We start from the raw sequence: 27,999 nt of genomic DNA, 5'->3' as shown, positions 1-27,999 counted from the left end.
CCCCTTATTTCAGCCATTACTGGAGCAACAGGGGAACAGCTACTGTGCTGCAGAAAATTACAAGTCAATTCTAAGGAAAACTTAACATTCCATTTATATTTGTGCAGTTGATCTTGATAGTAGCAGCTGATACTAGCTAAACATTCTCTGTTATTAAAACAGTCATGGTAAAAAGTATTAAAAGGCATAAATTATAGAACCAAAAAGATTCCAATAAGGCATTTGTGAGTACCAACTGGATTCAGCCTTTTCACGTAAAAGCATCTTGGTTTTTTGTGGTTAAACACAACACAATCTGCATTTACTATCTTTCTTCCAACAGACACACACTAAGCAGCCAGATTGTTCAAGTTTTGTATAAAATATTCTTTTTTGGTAAATGTTTTATATAAAAATAAAGTGACAATTAGAAATGCTCAAAATGTTTGATCACTTAAAAAAATGATTACATGAAAAGTAAAAAATAGATTTTAAGGTAACATTCACTTTCAGTATTGCTGAAAATCTGCTGGACCTTCCATTTGATACTCTTGAGATCTGCACAGACACACTTTAAGGCAAGATGTCAGATTGGCACCAAACTGAATGCAACAGGCCACAGGCAAAGTGGATCTGGGGAACTGAATGTGGTCAGTGGACTGGCTTCTCACGTACACTGACAGAGCCATCTTCCATGCCAAAGTAAACACGCTCTGCCATGTTGATAAAGAGACCCGTTTCCACCACTCCTAGAACAAAAAAGCCAAATTACTTTTTAATTGCGATTCAATTATAGCAAGTATAGCTCTGTATAGCAAATGCTGCCTTTCTTTACAGGGCTGACAAAAACAACTGAGGTTAGTTTTCAAAGCTCTGTGAAAGATTAGGCGAAACTCCTCCACAATTCCTTGTCCCTCCTTGAGGCAGAAAGGATGTGTTGATTGCACAGCATAGTGTGTAGCTGAGCCTGATGTTTTTCTTTACTGTAGTGTAACTGCACATAGCCCCAATTGGATCAGGACCAGTGTGCACCATGAGGGGAATATTAATTTTTGTGAACCGCCCAGAGAGCTTCGGCTATTGGGCCGTATAGAAATGTAATAAATAAATAAATAAACCTGCCCCAACTCATTCTGTTTCCTGACTCCTAGCTGAGCAGAGCAGAGAAGAAGCTGCTTCAGTTGGACTAGAAGCTACATAAGGAAGCCAGCTCCCAGAGAGAGAGCAAACAGAGAGAGCAAACAGGAGTTTGTCAGGGGGAGTTCGGCAGGGGAGGTCCTTAACATTTTTTTGTTGTTGTTCTTGTAATACACACCCATATAGTACGGGACTCTGTTGTTAACCTTCAGGGAGGAAAGCACAGGCTATTCCAGTATAGTCAGAAGGGCAGAAACAAAAGAGACTATGGACGGAAAGGATTCTCCAGTGGTGGTGACCTGCAAGGTTTGTGTTCCTGCCTGAGATAAACATGGCGTAATAGTGCAACCAGTGCAAGCTGGTTGCATTATTACAAGAAAAAGTGAGTGTACTAAGTAAAGGTTCTTAGACAGGACGGCGGAACTTCAACAAGAGAGAGAAGCACAGGAGGTGGAAGAGCAACAGCAAGTTGAAGCAGAAGTGGGGAATGCTGAGGTGAGGAAGGCCGAAGAAGAGGAAACTCCCTGGAAAAGGGTGACAGGAGCAGAAGACCTAGAAGACACTCTGCACCACTGGAACCACTAGAGCTATGAAACCGCTTTCAGCTGCTAGAAATTGAGACTGGAGGACAGTCTGCAAAGCAAGAATTACAGGGGACCCCATGCAGCAGTGAGCAAGAGGTAGAAGGCCAGTCGAGCAGAGGCAACAATACCAAGGCCTACAACAACAAGAAGAGAGAAGTCGTCGTGGGAGATTCTCCGCTGTGTGGGATTGAAACTCAAGTATGTCGCAAAGTCCCATAGACTTGTCAGATATGCTGTCTCCCTGGATTAGAGACATGACTGAAGGATTGCCTAAACTCATAAAGCCCACTGACACATATCATTTTCTTCTCATCCATGTGGGAACAAATGATACTGCCAAGTGGAGCTACATTATTTATTTATTTAAAACATTTATATCCTGCCCTATATCATTGAGATCTCAGGGCGGCGTACAGATCAAACTTTGAAGCTTTTGGAAGGAAACTCAAGAACTTTGGGGCCAAGATAGTTTTCTCATCCATCCTCTCAGTTCTTGGAAGAATAATAGAAAGGGAAAGAAAAATACTCTGGTTGAACGACTGGGTACGAAGGTGGTGCTGATGTGAGAGACTCAGCTTGTGGGGCCACGGGCTACTCTACGTGGAAGATGGACTGCTGGCAAGGGACAGGTTGCACATTACAAGGGCTGGGAAGAATGTGTTTGGCCACAGCATGAAGAACTTAATCAGGAGGGCTTTGAACTGAATCATAGAATAGTAGAGTTGGAAGGGGCCTAAGGGCCATTGAATCCAACCCCCTGCTCAATGCAGGAATCCACCCTATGGGGAGGAAGACATAAACGTGGAGGCAACAATGGATGAAGGCTTCTGCACCATAACAGAGAGAACAGCTCTAATAGCACCCCCAACTAGTCCTCACAATAATATAGGAAAGAAGTCAGACTATAAAGCACATGGTCTTCGATGTCTACATACTAATGCCCAGAGTATGGGAAACAAACAGAACGAACTTGAACTCTTAATACATGAAGGCAAATATGACTTGATATGGTAGGTATAACTGAAACTGGTGGAATGACTCCCATGACTAGAATATAGAATATAGCAATTGAAGGGTATAATTTGTTCAAAAAGAACGGAAGAAACAGAAAAGGAGGCGGAGTTGCTCTATATGCTAAAAATACTCATCCCTGTACAGAAATACAGGAGGAGGAGCCTGGGAGTCACATCAAGAGCATCTGGATTAAAATAAATGGGGAAAGGAATAAAAGGAGCATGATAGTCAGAGTCTATTACCGACCACCCAACTAAGGAGAAGACGAGGATGAAACTTTTGAAAAGCAAATAGCCAGGGTTTCAAGGAAGTGCGATGTAGTAGTAATGGGGGACTTCAATTACCCCGATATCTGTTGGAAGACAAATTCTGCCAAAAGTGGCCCTTCCAAGATATTCCTGACATGTGTGGCTGATAAATTTCTCCTTCAGAAAGTAGAGGAAGGAACTAGAGGATCGGCTATCCTTGACTTGATACTGACCAATAGGGATGACACAGTTACGGGAACTCTGGGGGAAAGTGACTATGTCATACTTGAATTCTTGATTATAAAGGAAGCAAAAGCTGAGTGCAGCCATACACGTGCTCTGGATTTTAGGAAAACTAATTTTAATAAACTCAGAACTATGATAAGTAAGGTCCCATGGCAAGTGGCCCTAATGAGAAAAGGAGTCCAAAGTGGGTGGGAGTTTTTTAAAAAGGTAATTTTAAAGGCAACTAGGAATTTTACAACAAGGAAAAAAGATAGAAGACAACAGAAAAAACCATTGTGACTCTACAAAAAGCTTAGAGATGACCTGAAAACAAAAAGGGGCACATATAGGAAGTGGAAGGAAGGCCAGGCTACAAAAGAAGCGTACAGACAGGTGTCACAGAAGTGCAGGATTGGCATCAGGAAGGCTAAAGCTGAGAATGATCTGAGGCTAGCGAGGAATGCTAAAAGCAACAAAAAAGCTTTCTTCAAGTGTGTGCATAGAGGAAAGAAATGGTGGTTGAAATGCTTAATGAGGATGGCAAATCGATAACAGATGACAAAGAAAAAACTGAAATGCTCAAATCCTACTTTGGCTCAGTCTTCCCCCAAAAGTGGGTCTATGACCTCCCTGGCAAAAGTGAAGTACAAGCTGAAGAGGAAGGATTGCAGTTGGAGATTGATAAACAAATGGACAAGGAACTTCTAATTTCTTTAAACGAGTTCAAATCTCCAGGGCCTGATGAACTGTATCCTAGACTAATAAAGGAGGTGGCAGAAGAACTCTCAGAACCACTGTCCGTTATCTTTGCAAAATCATGGAAGACAGGCGAAGTGCCAGACGACTGGAGGAGGGCTAATGTTGTCCCTACCTTCAATAAGGGCAAAACGGAGGCACCTGGGAACTATAGATCAGTTAGTCTGACATCTGTAAGCACCTTATTCATTTATTTATTTTTATTATTGCATTTATATCCCGCCTTTTTTCCTGCAAGGAACCCAAGGCGGCATACATAATCCTCCTCCTCCTCTTCACTTTATTCTCACAACAACAACTCTGTGAGGTGGGTTGGGCTGAGAGTCTGTGACTGGCCCAAAGTGGGTTTCCATGGCCGAGTGGGGACTAGAACCCGGATCTCCCAACTCCCAGTCTGAAACTCTAGCCACTACTCCACACCTTGAAAACAAAGCAGTAATTACTAGAAGACAGCATGGATTTGTCAAGAACAAATCCTGCCAGACTAATCTGAACTCATTCTTTGATTGGGTAACCTCCCTTGTGGACTGTGGGAATGCTGTGGACATAACATATCTTGACTTCAGCAAAGCCTTTGACAAAGTACCACATGACATTCTGATCAGCAAAGTAGCTAAAAGTGGGCTAGATAGAACAACTATTAGGTGAATCCACGGCTACAGAATCGGACTCAAAAAGTGCTTATCAATGGTACCTTTTCAAACTGGGGGGAGGTAACGAGCACAGTACCACAGGGATACGTTAATAGAACTATAGCTTCTAAATCACGCGAGGTACTGGTTCTTCTCTATTCGGCCTAGTTAGGCTTCATCTTGAGTACTGTGTCCAGTTCTGGGCACCACACTTCAAGAAGGTTGCAGATAAGCTAGAGGGGGTTCAGAGGAGGGCAACCAGGATTATCAGCCTTCTGAAAACAAAGCCCTATGAGGAGAGATGGAAGAACTGGGCATGTTTAGCCTGGAGAAGTCTGAGGGGAGACATGATAGAACTCTTCAAATACTTGTAAAGTTGTCACACAGAGGGCCAGGGTCTCTTCTCAATCATCACAGAATTCAGGACACAGAATAATGAGCTCAAGTTACAGGAAGCCAGATTCCTTCTGAACATCAGGAAGAACTTCCTGACTGCTAGAGCAGTATGTCAATGAAACCAATTACCTAGGGAGGTCGTGGCTTCTCCCACACAAGAGGAATTCAAGAGGCAGCTGGACAACCATCTGTCAGGAATGGTTTAAGGTGGATTCCTGCATTGAGCAGGGGTTTGGACTCAATGGCCTTATGGGCCCCTTCCAACTCTACTATTCTGTGATTCTATGATTTGCATAATAACCTCAGTTGCATAGACTCCATGTGCCTTTTCTAGAGAACAGATCAATCTGGGACTTTGGTCCACCATTCTGCCACTTACATCCAACCAGCTCAATGGTAGTGGTGAAGCACAAGCTACCATACCATATGCATAGTGTCTGTTAAGGACATGCACCTTAGATATGATTTCCAGGCATTTTGAAGGTTGCGTGAACATGAAAAGCCCTTAACACAACAGAAAGGTTTGTTTTTTGAATCTGAGTATCAATTGGTTACTTTTTACCAGGTCTTTGTGCAGCTCTCCTGGCCACTTTTAGATTTTTGTGTTAGAAATCTCTGGTCGTGAGGAACTCAGGTGTAGATTTGTACTTCTATATGCAAGGTCATGGGTGGGTGGGGATGCAGTAGGAAATTGCTTCTACCCCCAAGTCACCATTTTGAATCCAGCTCCGCCCCCTCAGCCACTATTTTGTACCTGTCTCTGGTTGGTGGCCCCTGGGTCCTAGTAAAAAAAACCAAAGTGGATCCCACAAGCCGGATGTCTGCTCACCCCTGATATAGAGTAGAGATGTAAAGTTCTTATTTTTATGTCACAGCAGTATCCAGGCCATTTAGATGCTAGATTATATTCCAACCTGCTGTTTAGGTTTGTAGTCTGTTTAGGTGTAACAATTTCTTCTGTCAGTACCCAGGTCCCATTAGTTCTCAAGGTACTCATTTAGGGAATAAAATAAATTAATATTTTAGGCATGGCATGTTTACTCTGAAAAATATAAATGCTACTGAGAAAAAGGGAGAAGTGTTTTGAATTTGTGCATCGCTCCACCAATTCTTGGTTGGAAGAACATACTGAAACAATATTGCCACCTGCTGGATCCTCTAACACAGTGGTTCCCAAATTTTTTCAGGTCACCGCCCCCTTGGTTCCACAAACTCATGCCCAGCACCCCCTACCCTACACTATAAAAATCATTATTCAGAATACGGTTTTCAACGACCCGCTAAGGAAGATAACAATAAAATTCAAAACAGTAACAATTGATTGTTTATTCAAAATCCAATTAACTTTTTTTAGTTTATTCAATTAAACTTGATCCAGTGATATCATCTTTTCAGTTTGATAGTCATTAAGCAAGGATATTAGATATCACATTTAGTAACTAGGGTAGAGTACCTCACTATTCCGTAAATTCTTAATGTGATAGATGGGCTTGATAAAGTGATACCAGTTTCCCAATGTCTGGTTTAAAGTCACTTAACATGAGTCTTAAATCACCACGTTTAGTAATCGGGATTCGATTTCTTTGCTTGGAGAGAAGTAGGCAGACCACACTAAAACCACATTCCACCAAATATGTTGGAAATGCAACCAAGAGCTTCTGAACCACTCTCCATAGTGCAGGATAGCAATTCACCATTAAAAGGACTCTTCTTAAATGGTATTAATACATGTGTGGATTCTTCCCCTATATGGCTTGGGACCAAACTACCTTCTCCCATAAAAATGCCCCTGGGTTTTAAGACCTTCTGGAGAGGCGCTTCTCGGAAAAGACCACCTCGAGCGCCCCCCTGCCACCCCCATGCCTCTTAACGCCCCCCTATGCAATCCCACCGTCCCAAGGGGGCGGTACAGCCCACTTTGGGAACCACTGCTCTAACATTTGCAAATACAGGTTAACATTCTCCCCACACCACCCTAACAAAAGGAATAATTTAGGAATTCACATGTATAATTGCTGACTGTGCTAAGATTTTGTATAGCTAAGGCAAAAAACAAAATAATCTCAGAGAGGTTCAATTTGGCGCCTGTGTTATTCGGACATTAAACATACTTTTATATTAATTTGTGTAGTAAATGACTAGACTCTTGGAATTCCACCTTACACAATTTGAAAGCCATTAAAAGGCCTGCGAGAAGAAGCAAAAACATCTCAAATAAGTATAGGTTTCTGTCAGACTAATGTATAACTCAGAGATCACCAAATGAACCCTTTGCAGGTTTAAAATATAGTAAAAATAGTATTGAAAAACTACCTGGTATCATCTTGATTGCCATGTTCACTTCATTCCAGTTATGGATTTTATCAAACTTCCAGTCTAATAAAAAGTTCCCATTGTCTGTCACCACAGGTCCCTAACCAGAAAAACGAGAAACAATCCTATTTGTGCACAACATCACATTCTTTAAAACCGTAGATCAAATTGCACATGCAACCTTTCAGATGAAAACTAAGTGACCTGAAAGTAAGCTATCATACAAACCACGTACAGAATGATGGAATGCTTGATTGAAGCGAATGACACCGCGTTCATATTTGGCAATACATAATACATTAAATACATAGCAAAACAAGCATTACACAGCATGCATTAAATATACCATTTGCATATCATGAAATTGTGCCAAAATGATTCAACACAGCAACACCCAGAGCCATTTAATGAAAGATGTTTAATAAAATATGTGGCAAGTTGGCAATTAGATATAGAAAGATCTGGAGTAATGTTTGCCAGTCCACTGCTGTTGGTTTACTGAATGCACATAACCTTAAATAAACTTCCAAGGTCCCACTAACTGTTAATGGTTAACACAGTGTATATCAAATTCCCCAATTCCTCATTTCATAAAATGTTCTCTTGATATTTCTGTTGTTTAAATAGTAGTGACGGGTTCAAGATATGTTCAAATCATATAGCTATTTTATATCTGTGACAGAAAAACTTAAATTTTAATGATCCTATAAAGCTGATGGCTCTGAATTTCCCACAAGCTCTTGCAGGTATTAATAAAAATCAGGGTTTGTAACATTACATTTTAGACCTGTTACGATATACAGATATTGAACAGAATGAACCTTCCTGTTTCTGGCTTTCATACAAGTCATGACTAATTATCACATTTTCTGAACAGAATGGTTACTGCTAAGAATCTGATGGATAGAATTGTAGAAGCAGGCCTTCTAGCATCACAATATCTGTAGGCAAATGCTGTGTTTATTAGACAAGTAATAACTGGTCCTAATCAGTCTATAAAGGCTTCATAATATTTATATACCGCCCCCATAGCCAGAGCTCTCTGGGCGGTTTACAGAAATTCTAAAATTAAGATAAAAACACGTATACAAAATTTAAATTTTTAAAACACAGAACATACACACATAAATAAATACAAGAGAAGAGCAGAAAGCATGGGCTTAAAATCTTACAAGCTGTATATAAGCTGAAGTGCAGAAGTTCGTATTTAGTGCAAAATTCAGTTTCTTGAGTTTTATTTATTTACAAAGCAAGTTTCTAACCCTATATTTGAAAGAGTACTACCTGCTGAAAAGTGGCAGACATGTAGCTGAGGAAGATTTTTAGTGGATGGGTTTACAGTAACCTGCACAGCTCCTCAGCCCTCCCAATAGCTAGCAAAACATATTCAGAAAAACTAATTTTAATTGCTGAATTATAACTCTGGTTGCAATCCTAAACCCACTTACCTGGGAGTAAGCTCCATTGAACTAAATAGGATGGTGCTGTTAAGGAAGTGTGATTTACCCACTTAAGCTTCATTCAGGTTTATGGTTTCCTGTCTCACTAGAGGCGTTACTTAGCAATGCAAGGACAATTGTACGATTATAGCTTATCAACAGTCATTTCGCTTATCTTAAGTGTTACATACACTTGTCACAGACTGTACTTTTTCCATGAATGCTTAGGCAGCAATACATGAGTTAGACTTCAAGGGGCCACAAGTAGGCTAATGAACATAGCTGCCTCTCTGGAAGTTTAAAACTATGGCCAAGCCAGAAGTTCACTATAGTAAACTTTCAGCGTTATGGGAAGTTTGGGGGGGGGGGGGGGAGAGAGAGAAAAGTGTCCCCCAGCTGCCACGAGAGACTCACCTTCGTTCCCTGCGACTTATTTCACAGCAGCAATGCTCTTGTGCACGTCCTCCTGAGGGGAAATCATGGCAACCGAGAGCATTGCCAGCAGCTGGTTCTAGGACCTCCCAACATCACCGTCACTCACCAAGGGGGCAACATATCACTGCCTGTCAACTGGGTGCGAGCAGAGGTGTCATCTTGGACTTCGTTAAAAGCAGCACTTTGAATTGTGCTTGGAAATATTGTGGCATGAGCTCCCTAAGGAGGTTCGCTCGGCACCTGCATGATATGCCTTTAGATGCCAGGTGAAGACCTTTTTATTCTCCCAGCATTTTAACAGCCTATAAATACATTTTAACGTGGTGTTTTAAATTTGTAATTTTGCATTGCTGCTGTTTTGATCTGGTTGAGCTTTTATATTGTATTTTGTATTATGGTTTTATACTGTTGTTTTATACTGTTGTTTTATACGCCAGAGAGCTCCGGCTATTGGGCGGTATAAAAATGTAATAAATAAAATAAATAAATAGGCTGGGAGCCCGTGCAATGTTTTCAGAGTCACTGCCAAGCGTCGGCATATGTGAAGTTACAGGAACGGCCCGTCGTTTTAGCATGCTGCATAGTTTGCAAAACCTTTGGATAACCAGCTGCCTTGTTGTATCAGGCCAGGGCAGTCAGCAGAAAGCACAACGTTTCTTTCTTTGGCCACTTTCTGAAATGGAACCAACGTTGGAATCTCAGAAATGCTGGTTTAACATATTAAGAGCAAAAGCTTACAAAAGCAGCAATTGTTTCCCCACCAGTATCTTCCAGCTTATCAACGTTCCTCTGCACAGAAGTACAATTTTCAGCAGCGTGGATCTGCTCCCTCCCATACTTACGGCTTTACTGACAGCCATCCTCAGCTCCGCAACGCCCCCAAACCGCTTGGCCAAAGCTCTGGTGACTGGCACGTAGGCCATTGGGATGACTTCAATAGGAATCCCTTTCTTCCACTGCTCTCCAAGGCATGTAGACCTTTTCCTACAGGAACAGAGTTTAAAATATACACATCAAAATTACGGCAATTGCAACCTGATCTCAATCCTGGCGACCAAACGCCTCACACCTAAAAGAGCAGCAGAAAGAAGCCTGGTGGCAGATGTAGCATTTCATGTTTGAATGTCTGCCAATTCAGTCCCTACTTAAGCAGTGGGATAAAGGGATGGTAAACTGCCCAAACCTAGAATTATAGAATAGCAGAGTTGGAAGGGGCCTACAAGGCCATCAAGTCCAACCCCCTGCTCAATGTAGGAATCCACCCGAAAGCATCCCTGACAGATGGTGGTCCAGCTGCCTCTTGAATGACCTCTGAGCATATGAGCCATGCAGCGCAGGGCATAGAGCGGTCTTCCCCCAACCTGGCGCACACCAGATGTTGTGGACTTCAACTCCCATCAGCCCCAGCCAGCATGGCCAATGGTCAGGAATCCTGGGAGTTGTAGTCAAAGACATCTGGAAGATACCAGGCTGTGGAAGGCTGGGATGGAGCGTTAGAGGCTTGGGTAAGGGAACATGTCAGCAAAGACAGCAACAAGGCTCAGGCAGGTGTTCAGGACTGAAAGAAGCTGGACATGTCACTGTGTTGGGGGATCACTCGCTCTGCTTCTTTCCACCTGCCAATCAGAGCTAGCAAGGATTCCAAACTGCCCCCACCAGAAGGGGGCACTATATGCCATGTTGAGTATGCATCCCCCCCACACCTTTTTTTGGGTGGTCCTGCTGAGAAGAGATGCAATCACTTCCATACCTAGCTCAAAATAACAGCTTAAGATGTTAGCAAAATCGAGCAAACCCTTTCCGTGCTAATGCTCCAAACTGGAAGGGATTAAACAATACGAGAGGGAGGGGGGGGGAACCTCCAGGCCTGACACAGCACGGCACTTCCCTCCTGTCTTTCAGCCTGGAGAGCGCTGCTAGCAATTTAAAAACTTCAACAAAATTAAAACTTCCCTTCTCCCTTTTGAACCGAGACCTCAACTCTCCTTAAAATTTATTTACATTTATTTACATATATAAGTATGAACTCTGAAACAAGAGGCTGTGGACCCTGAGTGGCCGCACACTCAGCAATGACTAGTACAAAGGATCCATTCCTAGGGCAGTGCCCTAGGAGTCTCTATTTTGGGACCCTTTTTCAGCAGGGGAAGAATTGTGCAAACTGGGCCGTCATATGCAAGCACTGTGCTCTTTTGCAAAAACGGCAGGAGAGCGCTGTCAAGCAGCCCGAGGACTGCCAAGGAATTTCCCTTGGTGAGGCAGTGTATCATTCTGGACTAGATGGAGGGGGGTGGGGGAAGGAAAGGGAGAGCTTGCCTCCCTCCTCTCCTTGTTTTCCTCTGGGGCTCAGGTCCCAATTCAGCTCTTTAACCACTGCTTTCCACATCCACCCACAAAGTTGGCCATTCACAACAGGGGAAGGCAAGCACTGCCATCCTCTCCTTAAGGGAGTTGCGCTCTCCTGCCTTTGGCTGAGGCCAGAACAATGCTGCCCTAAGGTCTCCTGCAGGGTCATTGCACCACCGGAGGCCTCCTCCCTGCCGCTAGAATCTGCAGAAGTTGGGACAAGGGAGGCCTCCTCCCAAAGAGAAATCACGCCTGCCGCTGGCAGGAAGTCCCCTCCCCTCAGCCTGCCCCTCTGTCTTGCTCCTCCTCCAGAAAAACACCAAAGCACCTCACAGAACTCGGCTGTGGAATGGGAGGAGGACACTGTGATGGGCTGGATCAAAAGTTTGTTGCCAAAAACTCTCCCCATCAGGAGAAATTATGATAGAATCAAATAGTTGGACAGGGCTTTGTAATCTATCGATCGATCGATCTAAAGTACTTATAAACCTCTTGATATCATAAGATGTTCTGTCAATAGTCTAACTCCCTGCTTGATGCTGATAATCTAGAGCTAGAGCATCCCAAGAGGCGGCTGATCCAGCCTCTGCTTGAAGGCCTGTGGTGGGGGAGCGCCTTCCCCTTGAACGGACCAAAGCAAAACTAGTCTGAATGGCCCTGCCAGCCACAGCCACAGCCAGGAGTAGCCCCGCACAAGGAATACCCCCTCCTCCAAAGGAGAAGCAGTTGACAGTAGCGAGTAGGCAAAGAAAAGAGGCTTTTCATATGTCATAAAGAAAATGAAACATGAACCATCAGTGGTTCCCAAACTTTTTCAGGTCACTGCCCCCTTGGTTCCACAAACTCATGCCCAGTGCCCCCTGACCTACAATATAAAAATCATTATTCAGAATAGCGGTTTTCAGCAACCCACTAAGGAAGATAATAACAATAAAATTCAAAACAGTAACAATTAATTGAATAGTTATTCAAAATCCCATTTCATTTTTTTTAGTTTATTCAATTAAACATAATTGATGAACTTGATCCAGTGATATCATCTTTTCAAAGTCTGATAGTCAATTAGCAAGAATATTAGATATCACATTTAGTAACTAGGGTAGAGTCCCTCACTATTCTGTAAATTTTTAATGTGATGGGTGGGCTTGAGGAAGTGATACCAGTTTAAGTGACTGGTTTAAAGTCACTTAACAGGAGTCTTAAATCACCACGTTTAGTAATCTGGAGTCAATTTCTTTGCTTGGAGAAAAGTAGGCAGACCACACTACAACCACATTCCGCCAAATATGATGTTGGAAATGCAATCAGGAGCTTCTGATCCACTCTCCATAGTGCAGGATAGCGATCAGAAATTTCCTTCTGTAACCAAAACTCCTGGTACGGAAAAGAACACCTCGAGCGCCTCCCTGCTGCCCCCCTGCTGCCCCTTTGCCTCTTAGCACCTCCCTGCCGCACAGTTGCCTCTTAACGCCCCCCTATGCAATCCAAACCCCCCTCCAAGGGTGCGGTACCGCCCACTTTGGGAACCACTGATCTACATGGATTTACAAGTTGCACACAGGATCATCAGGTACAAGAAAGAACCCAGTAGTTATGGCTGAAGAAAGTCCTTTTTCTGGGGGGACGGGGGATTGGGGGGGGGGGGAGAAGGAACAGCTGCTAGCAAATTTCACCTGTAATCAGCAATGACTATGAAGCTTCTGGCAAAGCCTGCGACTATTTTCTCCTGAGTCAGGCAGCCCCTGGAGGGGGAAAAGAGAGCAGTGTTGAGTTATGGCTTTAAAAGCTGATTAGTTATGGCACAGACTGGGTTTCTGGCACATAACCTTTTGTGTTAAGTCTCTGTCTGGGCCTTCCAGAGACTAGCAGAGATTGCAGCGGTTCTCAGCCAAGTCAGCAAAGACGTGAATTAAGACAAAGATTCATGTAGGTTAAAATAAACCTTTTACTGGCAAATAAATATATAATTTAGTTATGGCAGTACAGATACAAATACTTACAAACGGTCAGTCAATACAGCTCACATCAAGTTGGGTAAGGGACATGGAAGTAGGTGAACATGAAAACACATTTACTTTTATAGACAACCTGTACAATGATGCAACTCCTTGCAACCTTTAATTGAAGACAATCAGTTAAACAATTATGACACTCAATGTCCAGGTCTAGAGTTGACCTTTAAGTTTCTGCTGAGTCTTCTGTTCTTCCAGATCCTCAGCAATTAACAAAGCAATGGAAAACATAACCAAGATCCATTCCAGGATCCAACAAGCAGAACATCAGCGCAACGGTACAGACGGAGCAGCAGCAGCGGGCTGGATACCCAATGGTTCCAGCCCAATCATGTTACAAATGCAATCGAATCCATCTGAATTAATCCAATTGCAATCAAGTAGTTAAAAGGAAGGGAGAATGTTTGCCAGTTCCTTGATAAAATTATGACAATTCATGCAAACTAAGGTGGCGTCACCACGTAAAACGCACGTGACAGGCTAACATGGAAGAGCAAGGATTTTATTACTGTTCTGTGTGCCCCAAAGAACTTTGGCTGCAGTCCTGCCCGGACAGGGTAATTCCCATTGAAGTCAATGGAATACAAGTAGGCTGTGCACAGAATTGCAGCCAGTATTTATTTATTTATTAAATTTCTATACCGCCCAATAGCCGGAGCTCTCTGGGCGGTTCACAAAAATTAAAACCATTCAATGTATAAAACAACAGTATAAAAACATAATATAAAATACAATATAAAAGCTCAACCAGATCAAAACAGCAGCAATGCAAAATTACAAATTTAAAACACCAGTTAGAAATTATTTATAGACTGTTAAAACGCTGGGAGAATAAAAAGGTCTTCACCTGGCGTCTAAAGGCATATAATGTAGGTGCGAAGCAAACCTCCTTAGGGAGCTCATTCCACAGCCGGGGTGCCACAGTAGAGAAGGCCCTCCTCCTGGTAGCCACCTGCCTCACTTCCTTTGGCAGGGGCTCATGGAGAAGGACCCCTGAGGATGACCTTAGGGTCCGGGCAGGTACATACGGGAGGAGGCGTTCCTTCAGATGGCCTAGCCCCAAGCTGTTTAGGGCTTTGAATGTTAATACCAGCACTCTGAATCAGGCCCGGACCTGGACTGACAGCCAGTGAAGCTGGAAAAGGACTGGCGTGATGTGGTCTTGTTGGCCAGTCCCTGTTAGCAGTTGTGCTGCCCTGTTTTGTACCAGTTGAAGTTTCCGGACCGTTTTCAAAGGCAGCCCCATGTATAACGCATTGCAGTAATCCAAACGAGATTACTGGACGCCAGTACTTCTAGGACGGTCTTTCCCAACCTGGTGCCCTCCAGATATTTTGGACTACAATTCCCAGACATCCTACCCATTAGTCATGGCGGCCGGGGTTGATCGGAGTTGAAGTTCAAAACATCTGGAGGGCACCAGGCTGGGGAAGGCAGCTGTAGGAGTTGCACTGTAATACTTTTCACACCTTTGTACACATCAGTAAAACCCTGCTCCTAAGTAAAGATGTTGGAAATCGCTTGTAGAAGCCCATCTCTTTCAGTTTAAAGCAAAAAGTGGCAATATTCTGTATTGGTTTCCATTTGCCGGTGGGTGAAATAAACCCACAGATTTCAGGATTTTAAAAGCATGGCAATGTTGGTAAGTGTCAAAATGAAAACCAGTTTGGGGGGATTTCAAGATTTCCTTTCGGTAAAGGCCAGTTGGCCTCTTCCAATGAGCACCACTGTTTTACATTAAAAACCACCTTAACTCACACCTGACTTTGGTCCTCTGCCCGAGACTCTGGAGAGTTGCCACAAGTCAGACTAGATTGGGCTAGATGGGAGAGCGGCCCAACACCATGTGAGTCGTCTCTTTAAACTGTCCAGGAGGGGCGATAGCTCAGCAGCAGAGGCTCCGGCCTGACATGTCCCAGGTCCTGTCCCCGAGCATCAGGTTCTTCCCATTTGATTTCGACTGCCTTTTAGTCAATTAACCAATTAAAATTTAATAGAGCTGCATATTCCCCCAAATGTCAATAAGGGTACCTTCAAGAATAAACGTACCATACAATTTAAATAAGCACAACTTGCACACATGAGAAGGAAAATTCCATATTTCATCTTCTCTTTTTCATTCACTATTACATGACCACAACAAAACCAAGGAAAGGAAAGGAACCTCTCGTGCAAGCACTGAGTCATTACTGACTCTTGGAGGGACGCCAGCTTTCGCTGACGTTTTCTTGGCAGGCCTTATAGCGGGGTGGTTTGCCGTTGCCTTCCCCGGCTGTTATTACCTTTCCCCCAGCTCACTGGGTACTCATTTTACCGACCTCAGGAGGATAAAAGGCTGAGTTGACCCGAGCCGGCTGCCTGAAACCAGCTTCCGCTGGGATCGAACTCAAGCCGTGGGGAGAGTTTCGGCTGCAGAAAATGCTGTTTTACCGCTCTGCGCCAAATGAGGCTCAACAAAACCAAAGCAACTTCAAAAAAACAAAACAAATGCTTGTCTTCAACCTGCAGCACCCATTCAAATGTATCGTCACCAATTTAGGCCGGATCCAGGGTGGAAGGGATCCGCTCGTGGAACGTGCCTCGGGCCAACTGTGGGGGATCCCTACTCCTCCCCACACCACAGCTCACCCCATTCAGCAGGACCCCAACCCGCTGTGTAGCATTTTCAGGGAGCAGCAGGGGCTGCCACAGGGATGAGAGAATGGGATGTCCACTTGTAACAGCCCAGCTGCACACAGCTAAATCTAGATCCCAACCCTTTAAGTGCTTAATTTGGAAGTTTACAGATTACATCTTGCAGCCCTCAAATGGTTTGCACTACTGGATATTAATGCTGTTATTGCTTACCCTCCTCCTTTGATAAGATTGAGGTCCAGGTCAACTTCATCAGCACCATCAATGGCAACATCCAACTACACAGGAAGAAAATGAGAGTTATAGTATTTATATCTCACTCTTGGCAGTACAAAATTATTTTAGGATGGTAGTTACAGGAAAGGAAAGGAACCTCTTGTGCAAGCACTTGAGTCATTACTGACTCCTAGAGGGACGCCTGCTTGCGCTGACGTTTTCTTGGCAGACTGTTTTTGTAGCGGGGTGGTTTGCCATTGCCTTCCCCAGTCACAGTTACCTTTCCCCCAGCTAGCTGGGTGCTCATTTTACCGACCTCGGAAGGATGGAAGGCTGAGTCGACCTGAGCCAGCTGCCTGAGAACCAGCTTCCACTGGGATCGAACTCAGGCCGTGGGGAGAGTTTCGGCTTACCACTCTGCGCCACACGAGGCTCAGATGGTAGTTACAAACCTATTAAAAACAATTTAGCAATAAAAGCCAGAATAATACAGTGAAAACAGCTGAAGTATTACAATATAACTTTGTGTGTGTGTGTGTGGGGGGGTTTAAAACAATATCAGCTGTGTTAAACCAGTATCATGTAAAAATACATTAGATCCACCTTCCCTAACCAGTTAACCTCCAGATGTGTTGGACTATAACTCCCATCATCCCCAGCCAGAACAACCATGCTGCTTGGGAACAATGTGAGTTGTACTCCTAATGGGTTAGGAAAGGATCGCATTTCACCACTGTTGGAACAGTTCCATCATTTCTTGGGGCACTTGAGCAATTCAGGGTGCTGCCTGCTAAGCTATACAGCATGGGAGCTCAAGGTATCTGAAGGGCCACCTGCTCCTGTACAGGCCTGCCCACGTTTAGGATTATTTTGCAATGTCTCTCTCAGAGGTCTCACACCTACTGATGCCTGTCATGTGTGGTGACCAGGGAACAACCCTTTTCAGTTCAGTTTATATTTCTGTGCTGCTTTTCTACAGCAGACTGGGCCCAAAGTGGTTCACAATTATCAGTATCAGTATATAGCCTTACATCTGAAAACAAAGTCACAAAATAAAACAGTAAATCAATAAAATATATCATGGCATAAATACAATATTACAATTAAATGATACAATCTATTAACCAATTCACACTTAATACAAACCCAAACACAGGTCAAACAGTGTCAGTGGCGGAATATGGCCTAGGTCTGCATACATGGCTTCTATACCCAGAACCTTTCCTCACCAGGAGAAGATGTCTTTAACCACGAAGCCATTTTAATCTCAAGATATCATGTTTTATTGCTGCTGCTTTGAACTGTAATTTTAGTCAACAGGTTTTTTACCCTGACTTTTTAATCTGCTGCTTTAGTTTGTGAAGCTTCTATTTTTTATCATTTACGGATACACTTGAAAGGAAAGGAACCTCTCGTGCAAAGCACTTGAGTCACGGCTGACTCCTAGAGGGACGCCTGCTTGCGCTGACGTTTTCTTGGCAGGCCTTATAGCGGGGTGGTTTGCCGTTGCCTTCCCCGGCCGTGATTACCTTTCTCCCAGCTAACTGGGTACTCATTTCACCGACCTCGGGAGGATGGAAGGCTGAGTCGACCTGAGCCGGCTGCCTGAAACCAGCTTCTGCTGGGATTGAACTCAGGCCGTGGGGAGAGTTTCGGCTGCAGAAACTGCTGCTTTACCGCTCTGCGCCACATGAGGCTTTGGATATACTTACTTTTATGTTTTCTTCTTGCTTGCTGCCACAAACAATTTTTGGAAAGCCCGGATACAAACGTATTATGGAATATGAATCAATTATTTAACAGCACAGAAAACAAGCAATGTACGTACACATGTGAAATAGCCAAGAGCATCTACTGAAGAAAACCTAGGAATCCCTACAACACCCTTTCACAAGCTTCCCAATCTGGAAGAGTTTTAAGAGCTATTCTCTGTTTAAACCTGGAACGGAGCTTACTTTTAGTGTGTGTACGAACAAGAATTACTCCACCCTCAGAGGAGCCTATATGCTGTCTTTCTGCTTCCTTGCTGGATCCAGGTAAGCTCAGGTCAGTAACTCCTGGGGACACACAGCAGGCATCCTCCACTATATGTGGGAACTTTGGGCTAACAGGAGCCTCAATAATTTCTCATGGCAGACGTTATATTTTGACTTCAGCGAAGCTTTTGACAAAGTGCCCCATGATATTCTGATTAACAAACTAGCTAAAAGTGGGCTAGATGAAACAACTATTAGGTGGATTCACAGGGGTCTGGAAACAAAGCCCTATGAAGAGACACTGAAACAACTACTCATGTTTAGCCTGGAGAAGAGAAGATGGAGGGGAGACATGAGAGCACTCTTCAAATACTTAAAAGGTTGTCACACAGAGGAGGGCCAGGATCTCTTCTCGATCCTCCCAGAGTGCAGGACACGGAATAACAGGCTCAAGTTAAAGGAAGCCAGATTCCAGCTGGACATCAGGAAAAACTTCCTGACTGTTAGAGCAGTATGACAATGGAATCAGTGACCTAGGGAGGTTGTGGGCTCTCCCACACTAGAGGCCTTCAAGAGGCAGCTGGACAACCCTCTGTCAGGGATGCTTTAGGGTGGATTCCTGCATTGAGCAGGGGGTTGGACTCGATGGCCTTGTAGGCCCCTTCCAACTCTGCTATTCTATGATTCTAGTTATTCTCTCAGAGTACAGCGCACCATACTATTTGGAAATTACTGTCCAATGGGTCAGTGGAGAGGGGATAGGAAAGAGAGAGAATGTGGCATGTAGAATGGCTGAAGTTTTAGCAGGTTGCCTGTGGAACAAGTTCTGCAGTGGCCAGTTCTACTTTTCTGGCACCATTTAACAAAAGTACGCTCGTACAGTCCTCCCACATATTATCCACAAAGAGGCTTTAAAGTATGATAACTTTGTACCTACAACACTCGTTTCAGAATTGCTTATTACTGCCACTGCTTTCCTTTAGGGCAAGAGCAGTCTACTTTGGGAAACAACTAATCACACAAATTCAGATGACTCAGAACAGCCACCTGCTGGATATCAATACTCGTAGGGGTGGACCAGCGAACGAATGCAAGGCAGCCGACAAGCCTCGGAAATTTTTTCACCTGAAAAAAAAACCCTCTGGTATTTGAAGGCTAATCTTATTCACTTAAGGGCAGTCTGGGTCAGAGCCTATGAGGGGAAACTCCTGATACTGCAGAAGTGACATCAACAGCAATATAGCACTGAGCCTTGTAGAGGAAGTCAAGGTCCACCTGACAACCCTGCAGGGTAGGCTCTTGGACCAAACGTCCTAAACTCCCAAGCAACCCACCTCCCTGCCTTGTCCACAACCGGGACGAGCCAGATGTTCATGGGAATAACACACAGACACATATTCAGGGACCAAAGCAATTTTAGTGCAATCCCTAAAACCTAACACGTAAGGCCTTGGTCGATAAAACAGCCTCCTAACACAAAGGAAAGGAAAGAATAGGCAAAGGGAAGGGACGATGTGGAAAAGCGGGGAGTGAGGAGAGGAGGTGAGGGAAAGCTCTAATACTCAGCCATTACCCCAAGAAACAATCATACGTCCCCACACCCAGCCGAAACGACAGCTGGCCTTCTCCAGAGTACCCATACACGTTAAAACATAAAAAACCTTCCTAAGGTTGCCACGGCCCTGATCTTCCCATTTGACATACGCACGCGTCTCCAAGAAAGAAGGAGGGTCTTCTTCATAGAGCTTTTTATCTCTTTTGGGGACCCCCGGTCCCATGACCTTAGCAGACCAACCAGTGCCCTTCCTGGGCTATAGCCCACCCCCCTCCCAGAGGGGCCAGGCCCCCTCTTTTTCCCACAGCTGAATCTCGTTAGTGTGTCCACCACCCTGATAATCTCCAGGTGCCGGTGGGAGTCGAACCGACTTGAGGCAGGGATGAACCACCCAGAGAGCTCCGGCTATTGGGCGGTATAGAAATGTAATAAATAAATAAATAAATAAATAATGACCTTGGCTGGCAGCCACCAGAACCTGGCATGGCCAGTTTGGAAGAACAGACCATAGATCACACATAGGGGCAGATTTTACAACCCCACAGCAACAGCGAAGTTAAAGGCACAAGTCCTTCTCAAGCCTGGACTGCAGCAAAACAGCAAGGGGTTAAGCACTACTTCAGTGTCAAGGCTGAGTCATTAATCTCAGTCTCCCAAGTAAATATCCAGGGCTTTGTATACACTGCATTATATTTAATTTATTTTATTATATTTATACCTTTCTTGATAGCCAGAATTGACTCTCAAGGCAGTTTACAATTATAATCCACAAAAAGATTCAGCATATTAGGGATGCTGGAGTTACGGCAATCGCCTCCATTTCCTACCAGTTGATGCCGTGTGTGTGTGTGTCTGTGTAGTACTATGTAGGACCTTTCACACAGTCATCTTTGCTCCCATTTCTTACTATGAGGTGTGCTGGTTGGTAGGCGTGCAAACAGGTCTAAGATAATGGTGAGGATTGGTGTAAAAGAGACTGTTGTCACAAATACAGATGGATCCCTAAAGCGGGTGGGGTGGGGGCAGTGTTATTCCCCAAAGCAGTTCCTAGATGGAAGGGGCATTTGGAAGTTTCTCTCATGGGTGAAAGATGGTGAGTTCTCCAAACAGAGTCTATTATCAACCCTCTGTCTCAGCTTTCCAACGGTACTTTTCCTGTCCGCACCAGGAAAACAGTTCAAGACAAGAAAGTAGTCACATTCTGTTATGAGGCAGAACAACGCTCCTTCCCTAGAAGAGGGAAGACCCTGCGCCATAGAACTGTACTTGCCCCATATGTGGTTTGCACTGCTTGCAGCACATTGATTTTCCTAAACTTTTCCTTCTCCAATGCTCTCATTTTAGACGTATTTCGTGTGCCTGAATACAGTGGGATTATTCCAAGGCAAATGGACCAGCCCCAGGGATGCCGGGGCATGTTGCCTTCCTACATTTCAGAAACATACCACTTCTGCACGTGTGATCTTAAACTTGCGAAATTAGGGTGAATCTTGCGATTAGACTTCCTGACATCTTCCTTTTGTTGTTCATCCTTTTTTTAAATCTATGATTGCGCTTGAGAATCACACAGTTAGTGAAATGAATTAGTGGAATTTGAGGCTGGTTCCCCTGTTTATATTTATTGTTTGCATACTTCAGCATCAAGGGACGACTCACCACCACAGAGAACGTTTGTACCACCCAATGCCATCTCAAACACAACACTTTTCCATGAAGGTAGTTTGCACAATGGGCTCAGAGTCATTATGCTTTAAGAGCTGCAATTATGAGCAGTAAACATATGAGTATATATGAAGTACTATAAGCATTAGATGCAGAGCAACTACTACAATTATGTCTTTGGATGCTGGTTACTGCAATTTAAGCATAGAATCATAGAATCACAGAGTTGGAAGGGGCCTACAAGGCCATCGAGTCCAACCCCCTGCTCAATGCATGAATCCACCCGAAAGCATCTCTGACAGATGGCTGTCTTGAAGGCCTCTAGTGTGGGAGAGCCCACAACCTCCCTAGGTAACTGGTTCCATTGTTGTACTGCTCTAACAGTCAGGAAGTTTTTCCTGATGTCCAGCTGGAATCTGGCTTCCTTTAACTTGAGCCTGTTATTCCGTGTCCTGCACTCTGGGAGGATCGAGAAGAGATCCTGGCCCTCCTCTGTGTGACAACCTTTGAAGTATTTGAAGAGTGCTATCATGTCTCCCCTCAATCTATATCCCTTATACATCTGGACTCACCCATGCCACAAGTCACTACAGGGTGATCATACAGATGCCCCATTCACACAGCCCTACCAAGGTGTTCACATGAAGGATGCCCACACTGCTAATCCATCATGTAAAGCCCACTGCAAGATGAGGTATGTACGCACTGCTATCTACACAGCAGAGGGAATCCTATTCCAACTGAAAAACCACTGGTGTGTGTACACATACACACACACCCCGAACTCTCTTACCTCAGGATGTCTATCAAGGTCACTTAAGATTAAGCCGTTCTGCAGGATCAACTGACGTGCCTACAGGGAAATTGAAAAGCAAGATTGTTTCTCAAGGTTTTACGGAGGGGTGGGCAGAGCAGATTAATTTCAATATTTTTTTAGCAGCTAGATCCAGTAATATAAATCTGGATTTAAGAAACTACACCATACTGGAGTGAATAATAATCTTTCAAAAGGATGCATTTTTTTCTGAACCAAGGAAATTGGCAAGAGGATAGCATGAAAAGTTTCTCTTCTCCCACAATGAAATAAGCGTTGCAGTTTTGGTATCCTCAAGTTCCTCCTTTTCTTATCAAGCCAAGCAGGTATAAGATCCATTATCTTTCTGTGTGGGGTAAGGCTGATCCTCTCAGAAGCGGCAGCAATACATCATCTATAATGTCAAACCAGCATCTGCATGGCAGGACCACAGCTCAGTAGTAGAGCATAGAGAAGGTCCAAGGCTCAATATCTGGCATCTCCAAGCAGGGATGAGAAAGACTTCTGCCTAAAACCTTGGGGAGTCATTGCTGCCGGACAGTATTTACGCTACTAAGCCAGATGGAACAATGGTCTCATGCAGTAGAAGGCAGTTTCCTTCGAAAGGAGGCTTTCATATGAACGTACCCATTTCATGTTAACTGAAAACCAATCTATCTTTCACCAAAATGTAAAAGATATCTTCATTAAAGGTTGTACAAGGTTAGCATCAGAAAGGCTGCAATCCTAAACTTACTTAGAAGTGGGTGTAATATAACTGGCTATGCAAACAGGATCACATTCCATGAGGATTAGAAAATAATGGAATTTCTTTAGATGCCCCGTTGGTCTCTTACACCAGCCATGTTCAGAAAGTATTTCTCAGTTTAATAGACAGATTGTGAAAGAGCTCCATGGCCCCATATGCAACTACTTTGCTCCTCCCTTAGTGCAAACCAAACACAAGCCAGGAAGTCTTCAGAAACTATGATCCACGGCTTCCAAATAAGCCAGGATATGAAGCTAACTTTAAGCCTTATTATTTATTAAATTTATTTATTGCATTTCTATACTGCCCAATAGCCAGAGCCCTCTGGGCGGTTCACAAAAATTAAAACCATTCAAAGTATAAAATGATAATATAAAACCATAATATGAAATACAAACAGCAGCAATGCAAAATTACAAATTTAGAACACCAAGTTAAAATTTATTTATAGACTGTTAAAATGCTGGGAGAATAAAAAGGCGTCTAAAAGCATATAATGTAGGTGCCAAGCGAACCTCCTTAGGGAGCTCATTCCACAGCCGGGGTGCCACAGCAGAGAAGGCCCTCCTCCTGGTAGCCACCTGCCTCACTTCCTTTGGCAGGGGCTCGCGGAAAAGGACCCCCTGAAGATGACCTTAGGGTCTGGGCAGGTACATACAGGAGGAGGCGTTCCTTCAGATAGCCTGGCCCCAAGCTGTTTAGGGCTTTAAATGTTAATACCAGCACTTTGAATCGGGCCCGGACCTGGACTGGCAGCCAACGAAGCTGGAAAAGGACTGGCGTGATGTGGTCTCGTCGGCCAGTCCCTGTTAGTAAGAGCTCTGGCTATTGGGTGGTATAGAAATGTAATAAATAAATAAATAAATAAATAAATAAATAAGGATAGAATGGGGACTTCATAAAGGAGGTGTGGAAAAACGACATTTTTTTGGTATATGAAGTCAATGAAACTAACAGGGCACACAGAGGGACTTTTCAATTTCAAAACTGTTATGCAAGGGCTTTATTTCCGTACTAGCAAACAGACCCATCTTCCCAAGGGATGCAACAGCTGTGTCTGACACAGCGAAACGCCAAATCTTCAAACGAAGTTACAAAGCTGTCAGAGTTGGGCATATTGTGCCCACCCTATCTGAATAAAGCCATGCCTGCTGGCATCCCTAGGCATGCACTCTGCCATGGTGTGCCCCTGTAGCCCCCTGAGTAATCAAGAAGTGGGGATGCAAGAGGAAAGTTTTACCTGAAAAGACGTAGGCACGCAAACTACGTTGAGATTCTCTTGCTTCACTCTCTCAGCTGTAGGGGGAAATTACTGGGTTTAATATACACTCAGACCAGTAAGAATCATACAAGTAAATAGTCATATTAAAACATCCCTTCTCAAAATGGTCCATTTAAAATATTACAATTACTAAGCCTAATGCTGCTTACAATGACGAAAGGCACCCTTCACTGCAAAATGGTGATACTGCTGCTTGCCAGTTCATTGCTCCTGTTATGTGAAACAGTTTCTCTGCTTCAATATTTAATGAAAAGTCTAATTAAACATGCCATACCTAAGCAGTAAATGAAACAAGAATTGTGTCCAATTTTAACTGCAGCACTAATTCTGCAAAATTTAGTAAATGTGGCAGTTTTGGAGCACCTTCCATAAAGCACATTGCAAAGTGATCATTATGACATGCTTGTCAACGATGACCAATAACAAATTGTTAGAAAATCTGGCTGTATGGCCAGAAGCTACCCTGGAAAAACTAGAATTGATTGCCTTTCTTCCAATAACAGAGCTTTCTTGATAAAGCATAATGTTGAAGAAAGCTAACATTTATCACAGATCAGGTCAAGAACAGGAGTTTACACCAGGGCTTCCACCCTTTCGTAGAAAACCATTAAATTAGCAGCTAATGAAAATGGTCTTTTAATAATTTCACTGACATTTTGGAAAGTTTCATACCATGCTAAGGTTTTTTGTTTTGTTTTTCAGATTAACTGTAATTATCCTGGATGGCACATGTGCAAGAGAAGTTTTGGCTTGCGCTGTCAATAAATTCCCAGAATAAGAGAGCTTTTAGTACAGATACATGCACCCAACAGATCCTTAGTTACTCTGCCAAAGGCATTTTCAAGGAAAGTTTTGAGGAATCAGCAGTCCTGGTAGGGGTTAATTCTTCTAATTATAAAATTGTTTAAAATGTTTGTTGTTGTTGTTTAAAAAACCTTTACAATAACTCTGCAAGACAGTGGAATAGTTGCCGCCATTATCCTGCACTTTTGAGACATCTTCAGAAGCGAGGTTTAATTGACTGTGTAAGGTCATGGTGACTGTATATGTCAGAATATTTAACACCTCACCCTAAAATCTATTTACACTTGGGGCTTTAATCCTTTATAATTGAACCCAAGTTTTTAATTACAACTTTTATGAGAATTAGTCGAGAAAACATAAACGGATTTTTCCAAAAGCTTGCAAATCCCCTAAAATTCAATTGGGACTAACTTTGTAGTTGTTATGTACATTGGAGGAACAGAATCATGTCCTTCTCCCCCTATCAACTACATGAATCTGTTCCCACTTCTGTTCCCACCACATGTACACATGTTACACACACAAGCCCAATATAAGTGCATCCAAGATTAATTGCATGGTTTGAGTCTACCAGCATTGTTCAATCTACATAAGAAATAACTATATGGTTTGGACTAAATGTTTTCAATTTTATATAAATAGGCCCTAAACACACAGATGACCAGAAGGCCTGGTCCTCACACACAGCCTCAATGTTCACTTCCGTACAGAAATTCACTTGCACTAGGTGTGGATAGATACTTGACCCAACAGAGCAGATTGACTCAACAATTTGAATAATTGTAACAACCAACATTTCTGACAAAAGGAACAGTGAAAACACATACCCAACTTATGTACAGCATGAACAATTGTAGAGCCACTTCCAATTCCAAGGACTTGATTGGTCTAGAAACAAAGGAGCACAAATATTTTGTTCTCACAATCAACACAAAAATTACGCCATGCAATGTCAACAAAGCATATCTAAAATTTATCAAAAACAGCAACTTTGAAACCATAAATTCTATGATTTAATTTTTAAGGAACCAGAAACACATATATAAAATTCTGCCCAGTACTTCAGAAAAACTACACGAATGTGTTTTGATCCAAAAACTAAACACAGCTCTTTTAAAACATTAAGGATGAAAAGAGGTGGGCATAAAACCCGCTTGTCCTTTTGTTTCAAGGAAAACCAGTATTGACATATGAAGTTAAATACTATATTTATTACAAATGGTACAACATTCAGTGGTTTGGTGAGTATAGGAAAGCTACATGTTTTCAAATCCCTTGCTTTCCCATCACACTCTGCCTTTCACGTAGGCACGTTGAAATATCAGGTAAGCACCTGAAAAGCCAACCTGTGAATCGTTCAGTAAGACTGGAAGTTTAAGCACGTTTCTGCTTTAAGGGGAGGTCATAGAATCATAGAATAGTCGAGTTGGAAGGGGCCTATAAGGCCATCGAGTCCAACCACAGTTTAGAAAGTAGTTGGACGCTAAATCTTCCTCCTGTGCTCCAAAGAAAATAATAATGGTTGTGTGGTTTTTGGAACAGGTTTCCCTTTGTTCCCCTGGGATTAATTAAATGTTTCTGCTCAACAGTGCTGTTTTGCTTGAATCTAAGAGAACAAATATGAGCCAATATGCGTATGTGCTATCGATCTTTTGATTTTGCATGCTGCGGGTGCACAAATCAGCACTAGGCATGCCAACGGCTCACAGATAGTGGAACATGACAGCAGAATCTTATACATGCCTACTCAGAACTATGACCCATTGAGTTCAATGGCACTTACTCTCAGGTGAATGTGTATAAGACTGTAGCCCAACTTATTTTAAAAAATAATAATTAAATGTGTGGAATCAATATTGGCTTCCCCCTTTACAAAACATACATGGAAACAAAAACACTTCTCTTTTCCAGAAACAAGCACACACTTGGGCCAAAACCACTAACTTCCTTCCGTCTGCCACACAATTCGAGATAAACGCTATCACGTGTCAAAAGTATGCTTTCCAGCTGCCTTTCCTGCTTCTTTTTAAAGCATCGCGTGCCACCCAAACCATAGCAGCCATAACCCAATTACTGCCTTTCAGTAGGATCAGGGATGCTTTAGGGTGGATTTCTGCATTGAGCAGGGGGTTGGACTCGATGGCCTTGTAGGTCCCTTCCAACTCTGCTATTCTATGCTTCTATGAAAACGTCTGCCCCTTGGCAGTCGCTGAAATCCGCCAAACAATGTTTGAGACTTATACACACGCCTGAAAACAGGCATTTTGTCTCGTCCAAAACGCGACGCTTTGGGGATTTCCAAAATGAAAAGGGCTCCCAGTTTAAACGCCCGCCGCCTGCTCAAGGACCTCCAGAAGTATTACAATCGCAAGCTTTGGGGTTTTCCGAAACTATTGCATAGAAACGCGTGCCTTCTGCGGGTTTCGGTGGCATCAGGAGCGACATGCCTTAAATTTCTTGCGAGGACACGCGCAGCTCTGCAGCCCGCTGCAAGCGTCAGAAGGCGCGCAGAACTTTGCAAAAAGGAGACGGCAAAAAAACCGGGGCGCGCCTTGATGGCCAAACTGAGGTTCCCACCTGCACGTGATTGCTGACTGCAGCCCAGGCGGCCAGCTTTTTCGCCCCCTCGGCCATCGCACTGCTGTTACTACTGCTGACACTGCTGAGCTGCCGGCGCTTTCCCACGTGTTCTCTACGCGGGGCTCCTGACCCAAGTCTGGCTTCCGCTACCAGCGTCCCGCAGAGAAGGGCGGCGGCGGCGGCAGCCTTCCCCACCCCCCAGTGCCGCATGC

General features: G+C 43.5%; 1 protein-coding gene across 1 annotated transcript; it reads right to left on the bottom strand.

Annotated features, from left to right (window-relative positions):
• Nucleotides 1-340: 340 nt before the first annotated feature.
• On the bottom strand, nucleotides 341-27,999 carry RPIA (ribose 5-phosphate isomerase A). Its single transcript, XM_063131769.1, has 9 exons — nucleotides 27,785-27,999; nucleotides 26,035-26,095; nucleotides 24,362-24,417; nucleotides 22,353-22,412; nucleotides 16,364-16,428; nucleotides 13,178-13,246; nucleotides 10,001-10,142; nucleotides 7,285-7,384; nucleotides 341-728 (listed from the first exon to the last, which is right to left on the bottom strand). The coding sequence occupies exons 1-9, from the start codon at nucleotides 27,995-27,997 to the stop codon at nucleotides 631-633; spliced, it is 864 nt and encodes a 287-aa protein (XP_062987839.1). The 5' UTR covers nucleotides 27,998-27,999; the 3' UTR covers nucleotides 341-630.

This window comes from Elgaria multicarinata, chromosome 1, assembly GCF_023053635.1.
Source record: "Elgaria multicarinata webbii isolate HBS135686 ecotype San Diego chromosome 1, rElgMul1.1.pri, whole genome shotgun sequence".
Lineage (NCBI taxonomy): Eukaryota > Metazoa > Chordata > Lepidosauria > Squamata > Anguidae > Elgaria > Elgaria multicarinata.
The sequence above is the reverse complement of the archived record's forward strand: the minus strand, read 5'-3'. Positions and strand labels throughout refer to the sequence as shown.